This window comes from Elephas maximus, chromosome X (assembly GCF_024166365.1).
Source record: "Elephas maximus indicus isolate mEleMax1 chromosome X, mEleMax1 primary haplotype, whole genome shotgun sequence".
In the NCBI taxonomy this organism is placed as follows: Eukaryota; Metazoa; Chordata; class Mammalia; order Proboscidea; family Elephantidae; genus Elephas; species Elephas maximus.
The window spans coordinates 26,977,907-26,995,802 of NC_064846.1; the positions used below are offsets into that span (position 1 = coordinate 26,977,907).

At 36.8% G+C, this 17,896-nt stretch overlaps 1 protein-coding gene across 6 annotated transcripts in view; it reads left to right on the forward strand.

Annotated features, from left to right (window-relative positions):
• The window catches only part of SMARCA1 (SWI/SNF related, matrix associated, actin dependent regulator of chromatin, subfamily a, member 1), a 70,022-nt gene that overhangs the window by 21,633 nt on the left and 30,493 nt on the right, over positions 1 to 17,896 (forward strand). For 4 of the 6 annotated variants that reach the window (XM_049871979.1, XM_049871980.1, XM_049871977.1 and 1 more), the window contains 7 exons: positions 872 to 1,098; positions 2,112 to 2,233; positions 4,953 to 4,988; positions 5,907 to 6,059; positions 9,801 to 9,933; positions 11,169 to 11,317; positions 13,055 to 13,174. In XM_049871979.1, the coding sequence (XP_049727936.1) occupies positions 872 to 1,098; positions 2,112 to 2,233; positions 4,953 to 4,988; positions 5,907 to 6,059; positions 9,801 to 9,933; positions 11,169 to 11,317; positions 13,055 to 13,174 (940 nt within the window). The remainder of the gene's footprint in view (positions 1 to 871; positions 1,099 to 2,111; positions 2,234 to 4,952; positions 4,989 to 5,906; positions 6,060 to 9,800; positions 9,934 to 11,168; positions 11,318 to 13,054; positions 13,175 to 17,896) is intronic. The other 2 variants (XM_049871981.1, XM_049871978.1) reach the window with 1 other exon arrangement.

Here is a 17,896-nt window from a genome sequence, read left to right on the forward strand (position 1 = left end):
AACAAAAACAGAAGCTGGGATGGTTTGATCAATACATGCAAAGCAGGAAATTGACAAGGGGAGTCACAAGGAATCATGAATTGGACATGCCAGTAATGTAGTAATGCTGCTAAAAGGAGCAAAATACTGCTTATATAAATTACACCATATATAAAATATATAATGATTACTCTACAATAAAAGCCAGTACGGAGAAGAGGTCGAGTATATTCTTTGGACTCAGACATAAGATCTAATCCTGGATTTTCCCTTACTGTGGCCCTGAGTAAGTTGCTTAACTTCACTTATCTGCCTGAATTTCCATCTGTAAAATGGGGACAATATTAGTACATACCTGTTATGATTTAATGAGGTGAATCAGGTAAAGCACTTGACAGGATACCAAGCCCTTGCACTCATTACAAGCTGGCTGTTATTATAATTGAACATTATTAATATTCAGGTGTATATGTACGTCAGTTTTTGCCTAGGTGAAGGTATAGGAAAGAAAATGAAAATGATGTTACAGGATCAGAAAAAATGACCTATGAAGACAGGCATAAGAAATTGGGATTGTTTTTAGTTCAAATAAAAGACGGAAAAGACGGATACCAGCTATCAACCAATAACATGAGTTGTTGTATATGGAATAATTACTAGCCGACAACAACTTCTAGTAATCAGTAAAGCTAGAGGAAACAAGTTTACAGGCAACACCCAAGTTAAATGTTTAAATCTTTACTAGTTTCTTGTTTTTGCTGATAAAGTTAGTCTCGGGTCAAATCTTGCTATTTATCGTTAAATGAGAATCTAAGCTGATCGCCAAAGGGAGACTTCTCTATGGCATTGACCTTTCTAATAATTGATGATTAATTATTGTTTTAAATTTTAGGTATACAAAAATCCTGATGAAAGATATTGATGTGTTAAATTCTGCTGGCAAGATGGACAAGATGCGACTCTTAAACATTCTGATGCAGCTTCGAAAGTGTTGTAATCATCCATATCTGTTTGATGGTACTGAACCTGGTCCACCTTATACCACTGATGAACACATTGTCATCAACAGTGGTAAAATGCTAGTTCTGGATAAACTGTTGGCCAGGCTCAAAGAACAAGGTGAGCGATTTCTTTCTTTTTTTCGTTTGCATGTAATTCATATTAAGGACTTGTGTATGAGTAAAATTGTCCTTATTCATTCATCATTCATTCACTGGTTCAGCAGACATTATTGAGTACTTACTGATTGCCAGGAATTGTCCTACGGGCTGGGTATAAAAAACAGGTGAAAAAGGCAACAGCCTCTGCCTTGGAGAAGCTCACAGTGTAGTGAGGAGGACAGATGTGTAAAAAAATAGTTGCAGTTCGTTGTGCAAAGTGGTATGATAGAGGCATGCACAAAATGTTGAAAAACTGGGAGTTGGGGAAGTCTGTACAGAAATGACATTTGAGGTGAGCACTGGACAATGTGTAGGAATAAACTGTGAAAAAGGAGGGAAAGGGTTTTCCAGGGCAAAGAATCAGAGGTGTAAATAAGGGAATGAGGGAGCTGTGGCATTTGGGGTAGAGGGGCAGTTGATGAATCTAGGAAGATGGGATGGGGCCAAATGACAAAAGACCTTTTAAGCCAAGCTTAAAGGAGTTTGGACTTAATTTAGAAGATGAGGCAGGAGTCATTGAAGATGGCTGTGGAGAGTGACACTGTCATAGTTGTATGTTAAGAAGAGAACTCTGGAAGCAGTACATTGGGAAGAGAACTCTGGAAGCAGTCTAGGGGATCGATTAAGGTTGAGAGACTAGAAACAGGAGACTGGTTGAGACTATTGCAGTAGTCTGTTGAGAAATTGTATAGACTCATTACTCACCCTCAGGACAGAGTAAAGGCCACCTTTAAATCATTTCAATATGTGCGGGGGGGGGGTTGAACACCTTAAAAATGCCTACTTCAACAACTGCATAATTCTATATTAGCATCCCTCCAAGGGTGGGGTGTGTGCGTGTGTGTGTGTGTGTTGAGTGCTCACATGCTGTGTATTTATGTTGCATATAATGTTTTCATATTTTTGTAAGTTTCACGTTAGTTTTACACAAGTTGCATAACATTTTTTTTTATTTGGGGGGAAATGTTTCAGGTTCAAGGGTTCTCATTTTTAGCCAGATGACTCGTTTACTGGACATTTTGGAGGATTATTGCATGTGGCGTGGTTATGAGTATTGTCGACTGGATGGACAAACCCCGCATGAGGAAAGAGAGGTGAGAAAGAGAAAAGACTTCGAAAATCAAAGTTCAGTTAAGCAGTGTTGTTCATAGGTAGTTTTGAACTTTTGCCTTTTCCTTAGCTTGGTGCATTGAGTTTCTCACTACCATCTCTCTCTCTCTTAGATCTTCAATTTGGCTTCCATTCCACCGACTCTATACAAATCATCCTTTCCAAGGTCTTCAGAGGCATCCTCACTTATCTAGAGGACACTACACTTAGACCCCTATCTCCTCTAACCACTGCTACCTCTGACCTTTTGGATTACTAATTGTTTCTCAGCTTACTCTGTGACCTCTGGTTCTGTGTTCTGTTCTTTTCTTGGTTTGCCTCCTACAGTAGACCCTTGCCATTTGTGCAGTTTAAGAGTTGAGATTTTCCCAGTTTATGGGCAACTCTGAAGACACATAAAATGTAGTAAAGGGAATAATCTTGATCTTACAGAGTTTTTGTAAAAATTAAATGAGCCAATGTAGGTATAGGTGTTTACCATGTATTTGGTTTTTGAAACACTAAAAGGTTAGTGTGCAGTTGTGAGTCACTAAGCTAGTGAGTAAGCCTACTTACCACCCAGTTATCTTTGTCAAATTTGGGGATTCCTACAGATCTTTAGACTCTCTCTCATGAATGTCATGGGTCGAATGCACTTTAAACCGTTTAAGACACTTTTATGTTTTTTGAAGGCTTTGCTGTTTACTTTCCATTTTCTGTGATCTTTCAGGGCTCTGTCTTTGGCTTCTGTCTTAAGTCTGTATTTATGCTCTAGGCAAAGATCATAGAATTTTATGGTATAGTGGAAAGTGCACTGAACTTGGTTTTAGAAGAACTGAATTTTAGCACCAACTCCATTACTTTGTAACGTATGCAAGCCATTTAATTCTCTGAGCTTCAGTATCTTTAACTGTATATAAGGATAATATTAATACCTATGCTACTTTTTTTTTGATGGGAAGCCTGGTGGCATAGTGGTTAAGTGCTATGGCTGCTAACCAAAGGGTCGGCAGTTCAAATCCACCAGGTGCTCCTTGGAAATTCTATGGGGCTACTTTTTGGGTAATGTTATGAGGATCATTGAATACGTTAGGTATGAATACAACTTTTAAACTCTGTAGTACAGTACGTACTGCATGTCATGAAATTGCACACAGGGCCTTTTATCTTTCAGCTTTGGGGCTCTTTCTCAGGCTACAAGGACTCTCAGCATGTGTCCTTCTCCTTACTTAGCTACAATGGACGCTCTGTCCTTTGTGGCACTTTTTACTGGGGCTTGGCTATAGTATAGGATAGTGTTCACAGCAAACACACAGGCCCTTTTCATATTAAGGCTTTTACTGTTAAACCACTATGGGGAAACAATTATGATAACAATTATTACAGATACGGGGACATTTCAGAGCTTACACAAATGTCCTACACTATAGTTTTTTACTCTCTCTGAAATGGTAACTTTAAGCTTTGCTGGGTTTTTGCTACTTTATTCCTGAGAATGGGTTTCTCTGAGGCCACATTGAGCATAGGCCATATAGTACCATCTGAGGTGATCCTTCTTCCCGGAATGCGTACGATATCGAGGCAAACAGTAGGTGCTTTCTGACCTTGAGTAGCCAATTTGGATTTCTCACTCATCTCTCTGCTCATGAATGTTGTGGACTTTACTTATCCCCGGATTATTCTGATTTTGAAAACTTCAAATAATGTTCTCCCTTCAGAGACTGCGTTAAATATGTTGACTTTAAATATGGCAAAATCAGTGCTGGTCATTTTTTCTTGGAAATGCCTAGCATTCCCATTGTCATTGTCCAGACAATCATTTCAGCTGTGCTTCCTGTGAGGAGAAGACCCCATTTGATTCCTTACCCTAATTGCTTCCCAGCTCTTCATAAACCATTCTTTCTCAGTAGCTTGCAGATTTGCCCTTCATTACAGGTAAATTCAGATAGTTAAGTCTCTGGTCATCCTCTGATTCAGTTCCTGTAACCTTTTCTTAACTGGCCTCTGCTCCTTTATAGAAAAAGGAACTAGCATTTGTCAAGCACCTAACTATGAGCTAGACAACTTACTGAATTCAGTTGAATTCTCCCAGCAGCCCCAGTTGTTGGTATAGTTTTCTCCCTTTGAAACTGCACATAGAGGTTAAATGTTTGCTCTGAATCACAGAGGTAATGAGCAGTAGAGTTGTGATTTAAGCCCAGGTTGTGCTGAAAACCGTTTCACTCTTTCCTCTGCACCAAGTCGCCTCTCACTACGCCATGCTGCTTTCTGTACTGCCCCCTACGCGCTATACTGACTGCTGCAGTGAGGGTCATCTTCTCTGCCTGCGACTATGGACCATGCCGTTGCATTCATTAAAAAAAAAAAAGTACTGTATTTTGTGATTATAAAAATGGTATATGATTGCTGAAGGAAATTTTGAAGATACAGAATAATATTTCCTGCCAGTCTTTTCATGTATTCATACTTGAGTAGTTGATAATCATACTATCTGTGCAGTTCAGTATTCTGCTACGTTTTACTTAGTATGTTGCATTTCCCTCTGTCAGTAAAAAGAAATCCTTGTGGCAATAATTTTAGTGTAATATTTCATCCTACGGATGTGTAATTTATCCCCCTATTGTTGATGATTTAGGTTGTTTTCCAATTTTTCACTAATATAATAATGCTAAAATGAAAGTCCTTGTCATAAATCTTTCTGCACATCTCTGATTATTTCCTTAGGATAAATTCCTAGAAGTGGAATTACTGGGTCAAAGGGTATGAACATTTTTAAGGCTCTTGATGCATATTGCCAAATTGCTTTCCAGAAAGGTTGTACCAATTTACACTCCCTGCAGCAGTGTATGAGAGTGCCCGTCTCACCGCCCTCTCGTCAACATTGAGTATTATCATTTTTTTTATCTTTAAAAAATGGTATTGTGTTGTTTTAATTTGATTACTAATGACCTTGGGCATTGTTCTTGTGTTTATTAGCCATTTGTATTTGTTCTGTGCAATTGTCTTTTTTTTTTCCTCATTTTTTATTGGAGTTAGGGTTTTTCTCATTAATTTTGTATGAGATCTCTATACAGTAAGGGTATCAACGTTCCATTAATTTCAAGACTCTTTACTAAATATTCCTGGATTGCCTTCCTATTTTTCCTCATTACTTACTTATCTGTTTGCCCCTTTTTTCACAATACTGAAATAAACCTTCCCTTTTATCTGTTCCTCTTCTTCCCTTTCCTAAACCTTTTTCTCTCTTGGTCGATCTTCTATGTTACACTTTCTTTACTAATCCTCTGTAAGCTAATGGGAATAAAGTAGAGATTTCTGACATCTTACCCCCCCAAGTATATTTTAGCTCTCACTCAATTAAAATATTTTCACTATTACTGTTTTAAAATCAGTGATTTATAATTTACTTAGTTAAATCCATCTGTGTGATTGTTCTAAGTTCGTTTCTATTGAAATAAACTTTTAGAAGTTGGGATTAAACGTTGGGACTATACTGGTAGTCACATAGTATAGTATATAGATAAATAGATGCTTAAATACTTTTGAAGATGGAAGAATATTATACAGTGGGGTTTTGTGTGTGCATGTTAAAATTTTAATTGTTTTTTTTAAGCACTCTGGTAATATAATTTGATTTTTCTCTATTTTTGTCCTGTTCCCTTTGACAAATCAAAAAAGGAAGCAATAGAGACCTTTAATGCTCCTAATAGTTGCAAATTCATCTTCATGCTGAGTACCAGGGCTGGAGGTCTCGGAATTAACTTGGCCAGTGCTGATGTGGTTATACTGTACGATTCAGACTGGAATCCACAGGTTGATCTACAAGCTATGGTTAGTAACTTTTAAAGATGTCCAATTTATCTTAGGTCTGAACACGATTGTTATTTACACTGCACAGAGGCAATTTCAGATAAAATGGTAACCATTTGGGGAAGTTGTGTTGTCATTGTAACAGAGGATCCTGGCAAACAAAGTTACTGTGCTAATCGTAAAAACAAACAAACAAATGAAATGGAACCCTTCCCCCAGAAAAGCCACAGCCTGAAGACGACTATGGCATCTGGTGTCGGTTTCACCTTTTATTGTGAAATAGAAACATCCATTTTTTCCCTCATTTCCTGAAGAGTGAAGAGGGCACATACGTTTGTTTTAATGAAAAAGTTAATCTGTCACTATTGTTGTATATAACAAATATCTTAAAATTGTGAGAAGCAAGAAGGGACAGGAAAACTGGATGAATGGACATGGGGAACCTGGGTTGCATTGTAAACTCTCACCTCAAGCACAAAAAAAAAAAAAAGTATATTACCACTCCCAAATAGGTTGAATTTTGGCAGTTTCACAGGGCTCAACCTAATGGAATTATAGAATCCCAAAAGGGTGAGTGGGTAAAATGTGGGAAACCTCTAATCTGTCCTGTAGGGTCGCTATGAGTCAGAATCGACTCGACGGCAGTGGGTTTTGCTGGGTAGTTTCTTTTAAACAGTATAGATTATTATGTGATATTTTGATGCATGGAAAAGAATGTATGTAACATGTGGAAGTTATAAAGCACAATAGTAAAATGAACATCTGTGAAACCACCAAAAAAAAAAAAAATCTTAAAATGCTTAGTACAGGCAGTCCTCAGATTACGAATGAGTTCCTTTCCTAAGTCTGTCTTTAAGTCGAATTTGTACATAAGTCAGAACACATAGGTACAGTTCATATCTAATGTCAGTTAGTCAAATGTTTGTCTTAGTATATAGCGTACCCTTCTTTTTTTTTTTTGTTCTTAGACAAACCACTTTATTTTTCTAACTTTCAGTTTTTTAAAACTTTTTTTTTGCTTTAGGTGAAAGTTTACAAATCAAGTCAGCTTCTCACACAAAAACTTACATACACCTTGCTACATACTCCCAGTTGCTCTCCCCCTAATGAGACAGTATACTCCTTCCCTCCATTCTCTCTTTTCGTGTCCATTCGGCCAGCTTCTGACCCCCTCTGCCCTCTCATCTCCCCTCCAGATAGGAGATGCCAACATAGTCTCATGTGTCTACTTGATCCAGGAAGCTCACTCTTCATCAGTGTCACTTTCTATCCCATAGTTCAGTCCAATCCCTGTCTGAAGAGTTGGCTTTGGGAATGGTTCCTGTCCTGCACCAACAGAAGGTCTAGGGGCCATGACCTCCAGGGTCCTTCTAGTCTCAGTCCGATCATTAAGTCTGGTCTTTTTATAAGAACTTGGTGTCTGCATCCCACTGCTCTCCTGCTCCCTCAGGTATTCTCTGTTGTGTTCCCTGTCAGGGCAGTCATTTGTTGTAGCTGGGCACCATCTAGTTTTTTTGGTCTCAGGCTGATGTAGTGTCTCTGGTTTATGTGGCCCTTCTGTCTCTTGGGCTTGTAATTACCTTGTGTTCTTGGTGGTCTTCATTCTCCTTTGATCCAGGTGGGTTGGGACCAACTGATGCATCTTAGAGGACTGCTTGCTAGCACTTAAGACCCCAGACGCCATATAGTGTACCTTGCTATGCATAAAACATTAAAGAAATACTTCCAGATACACTAAAACCCCTTTAACATAATAATATGGTAATAATAATAATGTTTTGATGTGCATTAGAAACACCTGTTGTTACTAAAAAAAAAATTGTACCTCAAATTTTTAATAAAATTGGCTTTACTGGGGTTGGTTTGTAACTACCAGTTGTACGCAAGTTGGACTATCATAACCCAGGGACTGCCTGTGCTGAGATTGAGAGAGGTAGGAATTTTAACTTTTGTAATAAAACAGTTGGGAAGAAGAGGTAAAAGGTAAGGAAGGAATGTATTCTAGGAAAATGTTTGCTACTTAAGAACACCATCAGAAATTATCCTACCTCCCCTTTTTAAAAAATTTCTTTGGAGCTGTTTCTCTTACTTTCACCATGACAGGTTACCCCCATGATATTTGGTGTCATTTCTTGAACTAGAACTACAGCTTTTCAGAATGTGACTCACATTTTAAGATAAAGAATATAATTTCAAAAGTAAAAAGATGCAAAGATGTAATGGGACATTTGTCTTTTCGGAATCAAAGTTGTATGCCAACGAGGCATAACTTAGGACTCCTTCCCTTTCTTTAATAATAGAGAAATGAAAAATATTGAGCACTGGGACATTTTTAAGTCAACATGCTTTGGCATAATTATTATTACTTTGACATGGTGTTAAACTACCTGTTTCATATGAGTAAATAGGAGTAAGCCTCAGCAAGTTACAGTGTTGCTGAAAGTGTGTTAGAGTTACAGTGTTGCTGAAAAGTGTTTTTAAAGTACATCTGATCTTTCAGGATTTACTGGTTTGAATTTGAAATTTCAAGTATGTATAGTGTGTTAATAGTCTCTTTGCATGGGCTGTGTTAAAACTTTGTAACTGGGCTCTTGTGTTTTTATATTTAGTACAAGGTTGTTTCGAACCTTGTTTTTTTGATCTGTTCTCTCTACTATCTTCCCCCCCTCACCTGTTTGCTCTAGCATCTTGAAGCATGAAAACATTATGCTGAGTGACATTTGTCAGTCACAAAAGGACAAATACTGTATGATCTCACTTATATGAAGCAAGCAAATATATACCAAAAAACCAAACCCAGTGCTGTCGAGTCGATTCCAACTCATACTGACCCCAAAGGACAGAGTAGAATGGCCCCGTAGAGCTTCCAAGGAGCGCCTGGCGGATTTGAACTGCCGACCCTTTGGTTAGCAGCCATAGCACTTAACCACTATGCCACCAGGGTTTCCAAGCAAATATTATAGAAACCAAAAATTCTTAGTGGTTACCAGGAGGCAGTGGGGGTTTTTGCTTAGGGGGCAATGAGTTTATGTTAATGGTGGTAGAATTATTTGGAAAGGGATGGTGAGAATGCTTGCACAACTTAAAGAATGTAATCAGTGTCACTGAATTTTACACCTAGAAATTGTTGCATTGGTGTATGTTTTGTTGTGTATATTTTCACCACAATAAAAAAAAAAATTCTCCCAGCTGTTTTGTATTATCAGAAGTTGCCTCCTGTCACCTTTACCAACTATAAACCGTAGAACCAGTTCTAGACCACTATCTAGTAAGAATATTCATATCTCATTAATTTTTAGGACCCTTTACTATTTTTTTTACTATGTATCTCTGAATTGCCTCAGTAAGCAGAAGGAACTGCTTGATGATGAGATAAAGCAGACTTCTGCCACCGCCGTAGCAACCTTGCTAACTACTTTGCCCCTCATAAAACTCCTTGCTAGTTTGGAAGATGCTTGTATTTAGTGGCATAAGTTACTTAGTAACTTAATCCAGAAGGTTTCAACTCCCTCTACTCATCTTAAAGGGGCTTTGCCATTTGTCCTTCTGGAAATTTCCCATTAACGGTATGGTATAATACTTGCAGATTTCTCTGTTCCCAGGGGTCTCTTGATATTCTTAATATTCATCATCTTTCTTTGAAAGTGCCAGGTCTAAGTAGATAAGGAACTAATTTTATTTTCAGACTTTTATAGCATGTCATGCCTATACTATAAATTTTATCAAGAATATCCAATATATTAGGATTTTTTTTTTAACCAGGATCGAGCACATCGTATTGGTCAGAAGAAGCCAGTGCGTGTATTCCGTCTCATCACTGATAACACTGTTGAAGAAAGGATTGTAGAAAGAGCTGAGATAAAACTGAGACTTGACTCAATTGTTATTCAACAAGGTATTTATACGTATAAGCTTAATGAGATGGTTTTTACAAAAAAAACGCACACAGCTTTTTTCAAAGGACGTTACTTTTAATAATGGTTGATCAAATTTGCAAATGTAGTGAGAAGAGAAGGCCCTTTTTGAAAAAATGCTGATTATTTAAAGCTTCCTAACTTAAACCCTTGCATTCAATATACTGAGTAGCTAGTTGAGCATCACTAGCTTATAGTTGAATGTCAGTGGTATGTCTTTTGCAGTTAAATGCAATACATAATCTTGGATTTGATTGTCAACCTAGTGAGGGTGGGGGAAGAGGTAGCTGAAGAGGATATTACTGGGAAAATGGGCAGAATTTGAAGTGTGGATTATGAATCAGAAAATTTTTTAAATCAAGGTTAAATTTGATTACCATGTTTATGTAAGAAAATATCCTTGTTTTTAAGAAATACCCACTCAAGTATTTAGGGGTAAAAGGATATGATATCTTTAACTTATTCTCAAAGGGGTAAGGAGTACCTAGGTGGTACACACAGTTAACTTGCTCAGCTGGTAATCAAAAGCAGGTTTGAGGTCTGAGCCCACCCAGAGGTACCTTGGAAGAAAGGCCTGGTGGTCTACTTCCGAAAACTCGGCCATTGACAACCCTGTGGAGCACAGTTCTACTTGGACACGTGTGGGGCCACCATAGTCAGTCAACTTGACAGCAAGTGGTTTTAGGGATCAAAATGACAGAGAAGGACAGAGAGAATGATAGAGCAAAAGTGACAAAATACAAAGAATGTGTGGGAGTTCCTGGTTTTATTCTTCCAACTTTTTCTGTGAATTTAAAATTATATCCAAATAAAACATTGCCTCTCCCCCAGTCTGTCTTTTGAAGTACCTGCTATTACTTAACAGATGAAATGTCTAGTTTAAATACTTTTTAAATATATATTAACCTATTGCTGTCAAGTCGATCCCAACTCATAGCAAGAATTCCTTTTTGTATAGAGAAATTTGATCTGAAAAACATTCTGTCCTTTTGGGTTTTAGCTGAATTTTATTGAAGGAAATTAATAGTGAGATAAGAAGTATGGTAGAAAAAAAATCTGGAGAGTTGCTCATTAAAAAATAACTTTAAAGCTCACTGCTTTTCTGTTCTTATAAAGCTTATGGTTAAACAAGGTAGTGTCTGATTAGAACTATTACGCTATGATTTCTTTAGAATGTAAAATTGAATATATATGTTTTTAAAATTTTTATTATTAGGGAGACTCATTGACCAACAATCTAACAAACTGGCAAAAGAGGAAATGTTACAAATGATACGGCATGGAGCCACCCATGTTTTTGCTTCTAAAGAAAGTGAGCTGACAGATGAAGACATTACAACTATTCTGGAAAGAGGGGAAAAGAAGGTTAGTTAACATGGCATTTAATTTCCATGATGGGTTTCTTTAAAATTAACATGCTTCAGCATACTTATCATTTTGGCATTGTACTGAACTACGTGTTTCAAGTGACTCATGTTCTAAGAATTTATAGATGTAGTTTTCAGGGGGTGGTTCAGGTTTTTTGGTTTAATTTTTAGTGCGAAAGACTAAGAATCAGCAGTTTAAAATTGAGTAACCTTGTACCGCATGCTTATTGAAACTATCGTTAGTACTTACTATACTTAAAAGCCAAATAGTCTTTGTATTTAGCAACATGTATCAAAATTGCATTTTTTATGACCTGTTTTTGTCCTGGATTAGAAGTCGTCTACTGATACATACTGTTGAACTAAAAATCTTTTGTGAACATGGTGTGAAATATCAAAGCATTGTTTGTCAAAGTATAATAAGCTGTTTCAGAATCCATGGGATTTTGTGTTCAATTTGCCTTGTTCAGAAATTATTCTGGATAATTTCAAACATAAGGAAAATAGTGTAATGTACCTCCGTGTAGTTATCACCTAGTTCCGACAGCCATCACCCAATCCTGCCCCATCCACAGCCCCAATTCATTTTCCTCTTTCCTGGATTATTTTGAAGCACATTCCACACATAACATTACAGATGTAAGTATCTCAGTACGTATCTTTAAAATGTAAGGACTCTTAAAAAAAATGTCATTATAGCATTGTCACACCTGAAAAAACTCCAGTAATTATTTAACATCAAATATCCAGTTAGTATTCAAATTTCCAGTTGTCTGATGAATAGTGTTTTTTTTTTTTACAAACTTCTTAAAAAAAATCAGAATTAACACAAGGTCTGTACATTGCAGTTGGTTAATACTGTCATCAAAATGTCTTCATCTGTAGGTTCCCCTCCATTTATGTATTCTTTCCCTTGTAATTTATTTGGTGAAGAAACTGGGTGGTTTGCCTTTAGAGTTGCCCACAGTCTGGATTTTGCTGATTCCATCCCCATGATACATTTCAACATGTTCATTTATTCACTACATTTCCTGAAAATTGGTTGAATTTATTGGTTGAAAGCCTAAGTGACAATACTTGGGAAGAACCATTTAGGTATTTAAAGTACTTGATACAATTTAAATTTATATTCAAGTTTGCTATTTGCATTGCTTTTTTACCTTGTAAATTAACAGACCGAATATTTCATGTCAAAACTTGACTCTTCAGTCCCCACAGAGCAGGAGAAAAATGTAGAGCAGAACCCAGATTCATGTAAAAAGACCAGCCTTAGTAGTCTGACAGAGACTGGAGGAACCCCCAAAACTATGGCCCACAGAAGTACTATTAACCCAGAACTGAAACCATCCCGAAGCCCACTCTTCAAAGATTAGACAGGATTATAAAACAAAAATAATATACGTGAGGAGAGTGCTTCTTAATTCAATCAGATGTAAGAGCCCAAATGGGCAGTTCCTGTCCAGAAGCTGAATGAGAAGGCAGGAAAGGGACAGGAACTGGTCGAATGGACACAGGGAACCAGGGTTGGAAAGGGGGAGTGTGCTGTCACAAGGTAGGAATGGCAGTTAATGTCACAAAACAACATGTGTATAAATTTTTGTATGAGAAATTAACTTAAGCTGTAAACTTTCACCTAAAGCACAATTTAAAAAAATGACTTTAAAAAGGTAGAGAATTCACAGATTTTTATGAGTTATTCAGTGATAGTTTCTAATTCCAATGCATTCAACTCTAGACTGCAGAGATGAATGAACGCTTGCAGAAAATGGGAGAGTCTTCTCTAAGAAATTTTAGAATGGACACTGAACAAAGTTTGTACAAATTTGAAGGAGAAGATTATAGAGAAAAACAGAAGGTAACTTTTACTCCTCAACCATTAGGCTCAAATTAGCATTTCTCCCCACAGCAATTATAAAATAACACTGGTACTTAACCTATTACAATACTCTGCTATAGAGTGAAATTTGATTTACGTCAAAAAGCTCTCATGCTGTCATTAATGTATTTTACTGGTTTATTATTATTATTATTACTCTTGTTGTTATCATCTTTGCTGCTGCTGCTGGTGTCACTGCTTCTACTATTAACCTTGGTATTGAGAAGCAGTAGTGGATTATGGTTGAGTTCCTGGACTCTGGAGCTGAAATCTCAACTCTGTCACTAAGTATGTGACTTCGAGTACTCAGTTTTCTGACCTATCAAATGGAGATTAGAGTCGTTGGAGTTCGTAGTAGCTGAAGATCATGGAGTTACTTCTAGAATTAAATGAGTTAATACGAAGTAATTAGAACAATGCTTGACACTTAGTATTAAGTTAATGCCTAATAATAATATTGTATGTTAACATAACAATATTATTATTAACATATAGTTACTTAAATGCCAGAAGGGCTTTATTATAGGCTGTTACGTATGGACAAAGGGATTTTGCCAATTCTACCCCACGGTGTCTTTTTAACATGTTTGTTCGTGCATGGACAACAAGGGTCCATTGAAGAAATGAAGAGTTCATTATTTTTTTTTATTTAAACTGAAATTAAGGCTGTAATTTTAAAAACTTTTTATTTTGAAATGACTTAAACTTAGAGAAAAGTTGCAGAACTAGTAACAGAATTCATCTATACGCTTCCCTCAGCTTCCTCTAGTGTTAACCTACGGAATCAAAGGATAGTGATCAAAACCAGAGAATTAAGGCCAGTTTTTCCCTTAATGTCCTTTTCTTTTTGTTCCAGGGACCCAATTCAGGATCCCACGTTGCATTTTTGCTGTCGTGTCTCCTTAGTCTTTTCCAATCCTTAGTTCCTCAGTCTTTCCTTGTCTTTAATGACCTTGACACTTTTGAAGAGGACTGGTCAGTTATTTTGTAATTTGTCTCTCAGTGTGGCTTTTTCTGATGTTTTCTTATGATTTGATTGAGATTATACATTTTTTTTTTTTTTGCAAGGATTCCACAGAAGGGATGTTGTGTCCTTCTCGGTACACCCTGTCAGGATATCCATGATGTTAATGTGTCTTATTACTGCTGATGTTAACCTCGATCACTTGGTTGAGGTGTTATTTACTGGGTTTCTCTATTGTAGAGGTGCCATTTTTCCCTTTGTAATTGATAAATATCTTGGAGGAGATACTTCTCAAACTTACGCCTGCTGATTTTAGTACCTCTTGGTGGAGCTTGCCTACAATACTTTGGGTAGTCTTTGCCTAATGGCAATTTGTATTTCTCTCATTCAGCAACATTTATTAATTGGAATTTTTTCTGTAAGAGCTGTCCCTTCTCATTTATTTATTTATTTCAGTTATTTATATTAGTATGGACTCATGGATTTTTTTAATTTTTGAATTATAATTCAAGTCTATCATTTATTTAGTTGCCCCAGTTATTCCATAAAGCTGTTAATTTTTTGAACTGACCCAAATGATTTTTATTAAAATAAAAAAAGCTAATTCTTAGGTGTTGATTTTACTGAAAATGAGAGGTGAGCCATTTGCAACTGTTAGGTGCCATCGAGGTGGTTCCAACTCACAGTGACCCTGTGTACCACAGAACGAAACACTGCCCGGTCCTGCGCCATGCTCACAATCGTTGTTATGCTTGAGCCAGTTGTTGCAACCAATGTGTCAGTCTATCTCGTTGAGGGTCTTCCTCTTTTTTGCTGACCCTCTACTTTACCAAGCATAACGTCCTTCTGCAGGGACTGATCCCTCCTGATAACATGTCCAAAGTACATGAGACGTAGTTTTACCATCCTTGTTTCTAAGGAGCATTCTGGTTGTACTTCTTCTAAGACAGATTTGTTTGTTCTTTTGGTAGTCCATGGCTTATTCAGTATTCTTTGCCAGTAACCACAATTCAAAAGCATCAGTTCTTCTTTCGTCTTCCTTATTCATTGTCCAGCTTTCACACAGCGGTGATGCAATTGAAAATACCATGGCTTGGGCCAGGCATACCTTAGCCTTCAAAGTGACATCTTTGCTTTTCAACACTTTAAAGAGGTCCTTTGCAGCAGATTTGCCCAGTGCAATCTGTCTTTGGATTTCTGGACTGTTGCTTCCATGGGTATTGATTGTGGATCCAAGTGAAATAAAATCCTTGACAACTTCAATCTTTTCTCTGTTTATCATGATGTTGCTTGTTGGTCCAGTTGTGAGAATTTTTGTTTTCTTTATGTTGAGGTGGAATTCATACTGAAGACTGTAGTTCTTGATTTTCATCAGTAAGTGTTTCAAGTCCTCTTCACTTTCAGCAAGCAAGGCTGTGTCATCTGCATATCACAGGTTATTAATGAGCCTTCCCCCAATCCTGATACCCCGTTCTTGTTTGTATAGTCCAGCTTCTCAGATTGTTTGCTCAACATACAGATTGAATAGGTATGGTGAAAGGCTAAAACCCTGAACCATACCTTTCCTGACTCACTTGCAACTAGTATGCTCATAATGCTTTGTTATTGTTATGCTTCTGATGGTTTTTAGTTTCTTGGCTTATATCTCGTTGTTCTATCTATAATCTTTATCCAGACTGATTATATTTTATCCTGATGAGATGTAGGTGATGGCTTGCATGTGGAAATTATCTTGCTAATATGCTTTTTAGATCTCATTATGTGATATGAATTTTATTAATTTTTTCAGTGATTCCTAAGGGCTTATTGGTTCTAGGAGTGTTTTATAAAGTGGAAAAATATTAACCAATGAAGAGTCTAAGTATCAGCAAATCTGCTTAACAGTCTCAGAGGAAAATTCAACTTAGTAAATACTTGTCTATTTCAAATATAAACAGATTTTCCTTTGTTAAAGTACCTCTAATTCTACTAAAATAATGTTGCACGGATGTTGCACGGATATAGAGAAGTTTTAATAAGAATAATTATGATGACTTGCATTTTTAGAGTTGAATGTTTGTCAGTAATTGTTCTGTCCAAAATCAGATTTTTTCCTGAATATTCTGAGCTGAGATCATGTTTTATTTCTGTTTATCATCTTTTGTAGCTGGGTTCTCAAAATAGGTTCAAACTATCTTTTGAAGAGAATTGAAATCCTGAGAGAATATTGTTCTCATATATAAGCCATGGATGTAATTGTACAATGAGGTAGATTTTCATATAAGATTTGTCCTACCAGGTTTGTTATTTTATAACCATACCAGGTAAATTAAGTCATCATGGCCGACATTGATCCTGAATATCTTGTTTGTATTAATACAGTTTTGTCTAAAACAAACTTAGTCAGTGTGATTTCTTCTGTGTTTCAAAGTTCAGGAATTGGCCTTTAACACTTATTTCAAATTTGAATACCTAGACCTTCAAACAAGTATACTATACGTTGATTGGCTAAATACATTACTTTTAGAAAGTTAAACTATTACTACTTTACTTTTACTCGACTCAAGACAGATAAAACATTGGTGACATATAAAACACTTTTCCATCACCATAATCTCACGTCAGTCCATCTGAAAAAAAAAAATCAAAAATTGTTTCACTGCTCTGGGTATTTCTCATTTTACTTAAGCATCACATTATAATATTCATGTCTCAGACAGAGAAGATACTTTAAAGGTCATTTACTCTAAGCTTTCTTGTACTTTAAAACTCCTTTCATTATACTGGGGAAGAATGAGCTTGGATCAAGTAGACATATGAGACTATGTTGGCATCTCCTGTCTGGAGGGGAGATGAGAGGGTAGAGGGGGTCAGAAGCTGGCTGAATGGACACGAAATTAGACAGTGGAGGGAAAGAGTGTGCTGTCTCATTAGGGGGACAGCAATTAGGAGTATATAGCAAGGTGTTTATAAATTTTTGTCTGAGAGTCCAACTTGATTTGTAAACTTCCACTTAGAGCACAATAAAAATTAAAAAAAGGAAAAAAAGGTCTTATCATTAGCATCTAGGATAGTTATCTAGTCTCTGAACACTGTGGTTTTGGGAATCTTACTCCTCTCAGAAAATATACTTTACTATTTTATATTCTCTGGTTCTCAAAAAACTTATTTGACTTATGAACTCCTTAAGGGGAGAAATTATTTTATTTGTAATTGTATCCCAGGTGCTGACTTGCACATACTACATGTGTTAACGTTGTATTGAGTAGCAGTCTGCTTTCCTGTCACTCTTCACACTGGTCTTAATCTTATGGATCAGCAAAGAACCGTGTTCTTTTTTTTTGTATGTGATGTTGTTGTGTGCTGTTGAGTCGATTACAACTCATAGCGACTCTATAGAATAGAGAGTAGAACTGCCTCACAGGGTTTCCAAGCCTGTAAATCTTTACGGAAGCAGACTGCCACATCTTTCTCCCACAGAGTGATTGGTGGGTTTGAACTGCCGACCTTTTGGTTAGTAGCCAAGTGCTTAGTCATTGTGCCCCGAGGGCTCCTTTTTCTATATGATAGACTTTGGCGTATGGAAATGCCATCATTCTCTCTCTCTAAGTCTTTACTTCTCTAGGCCCTGTGAGAGTTTGTGGATCTGTAACCATCTTAATCATCCTAGTTTATCATGTACTCAAAATATAATGCCAAGGTTGATCTTATCACCTCTTAGATAAGATCAAATAGAGTTGGAATATTAGTGGTAAAAT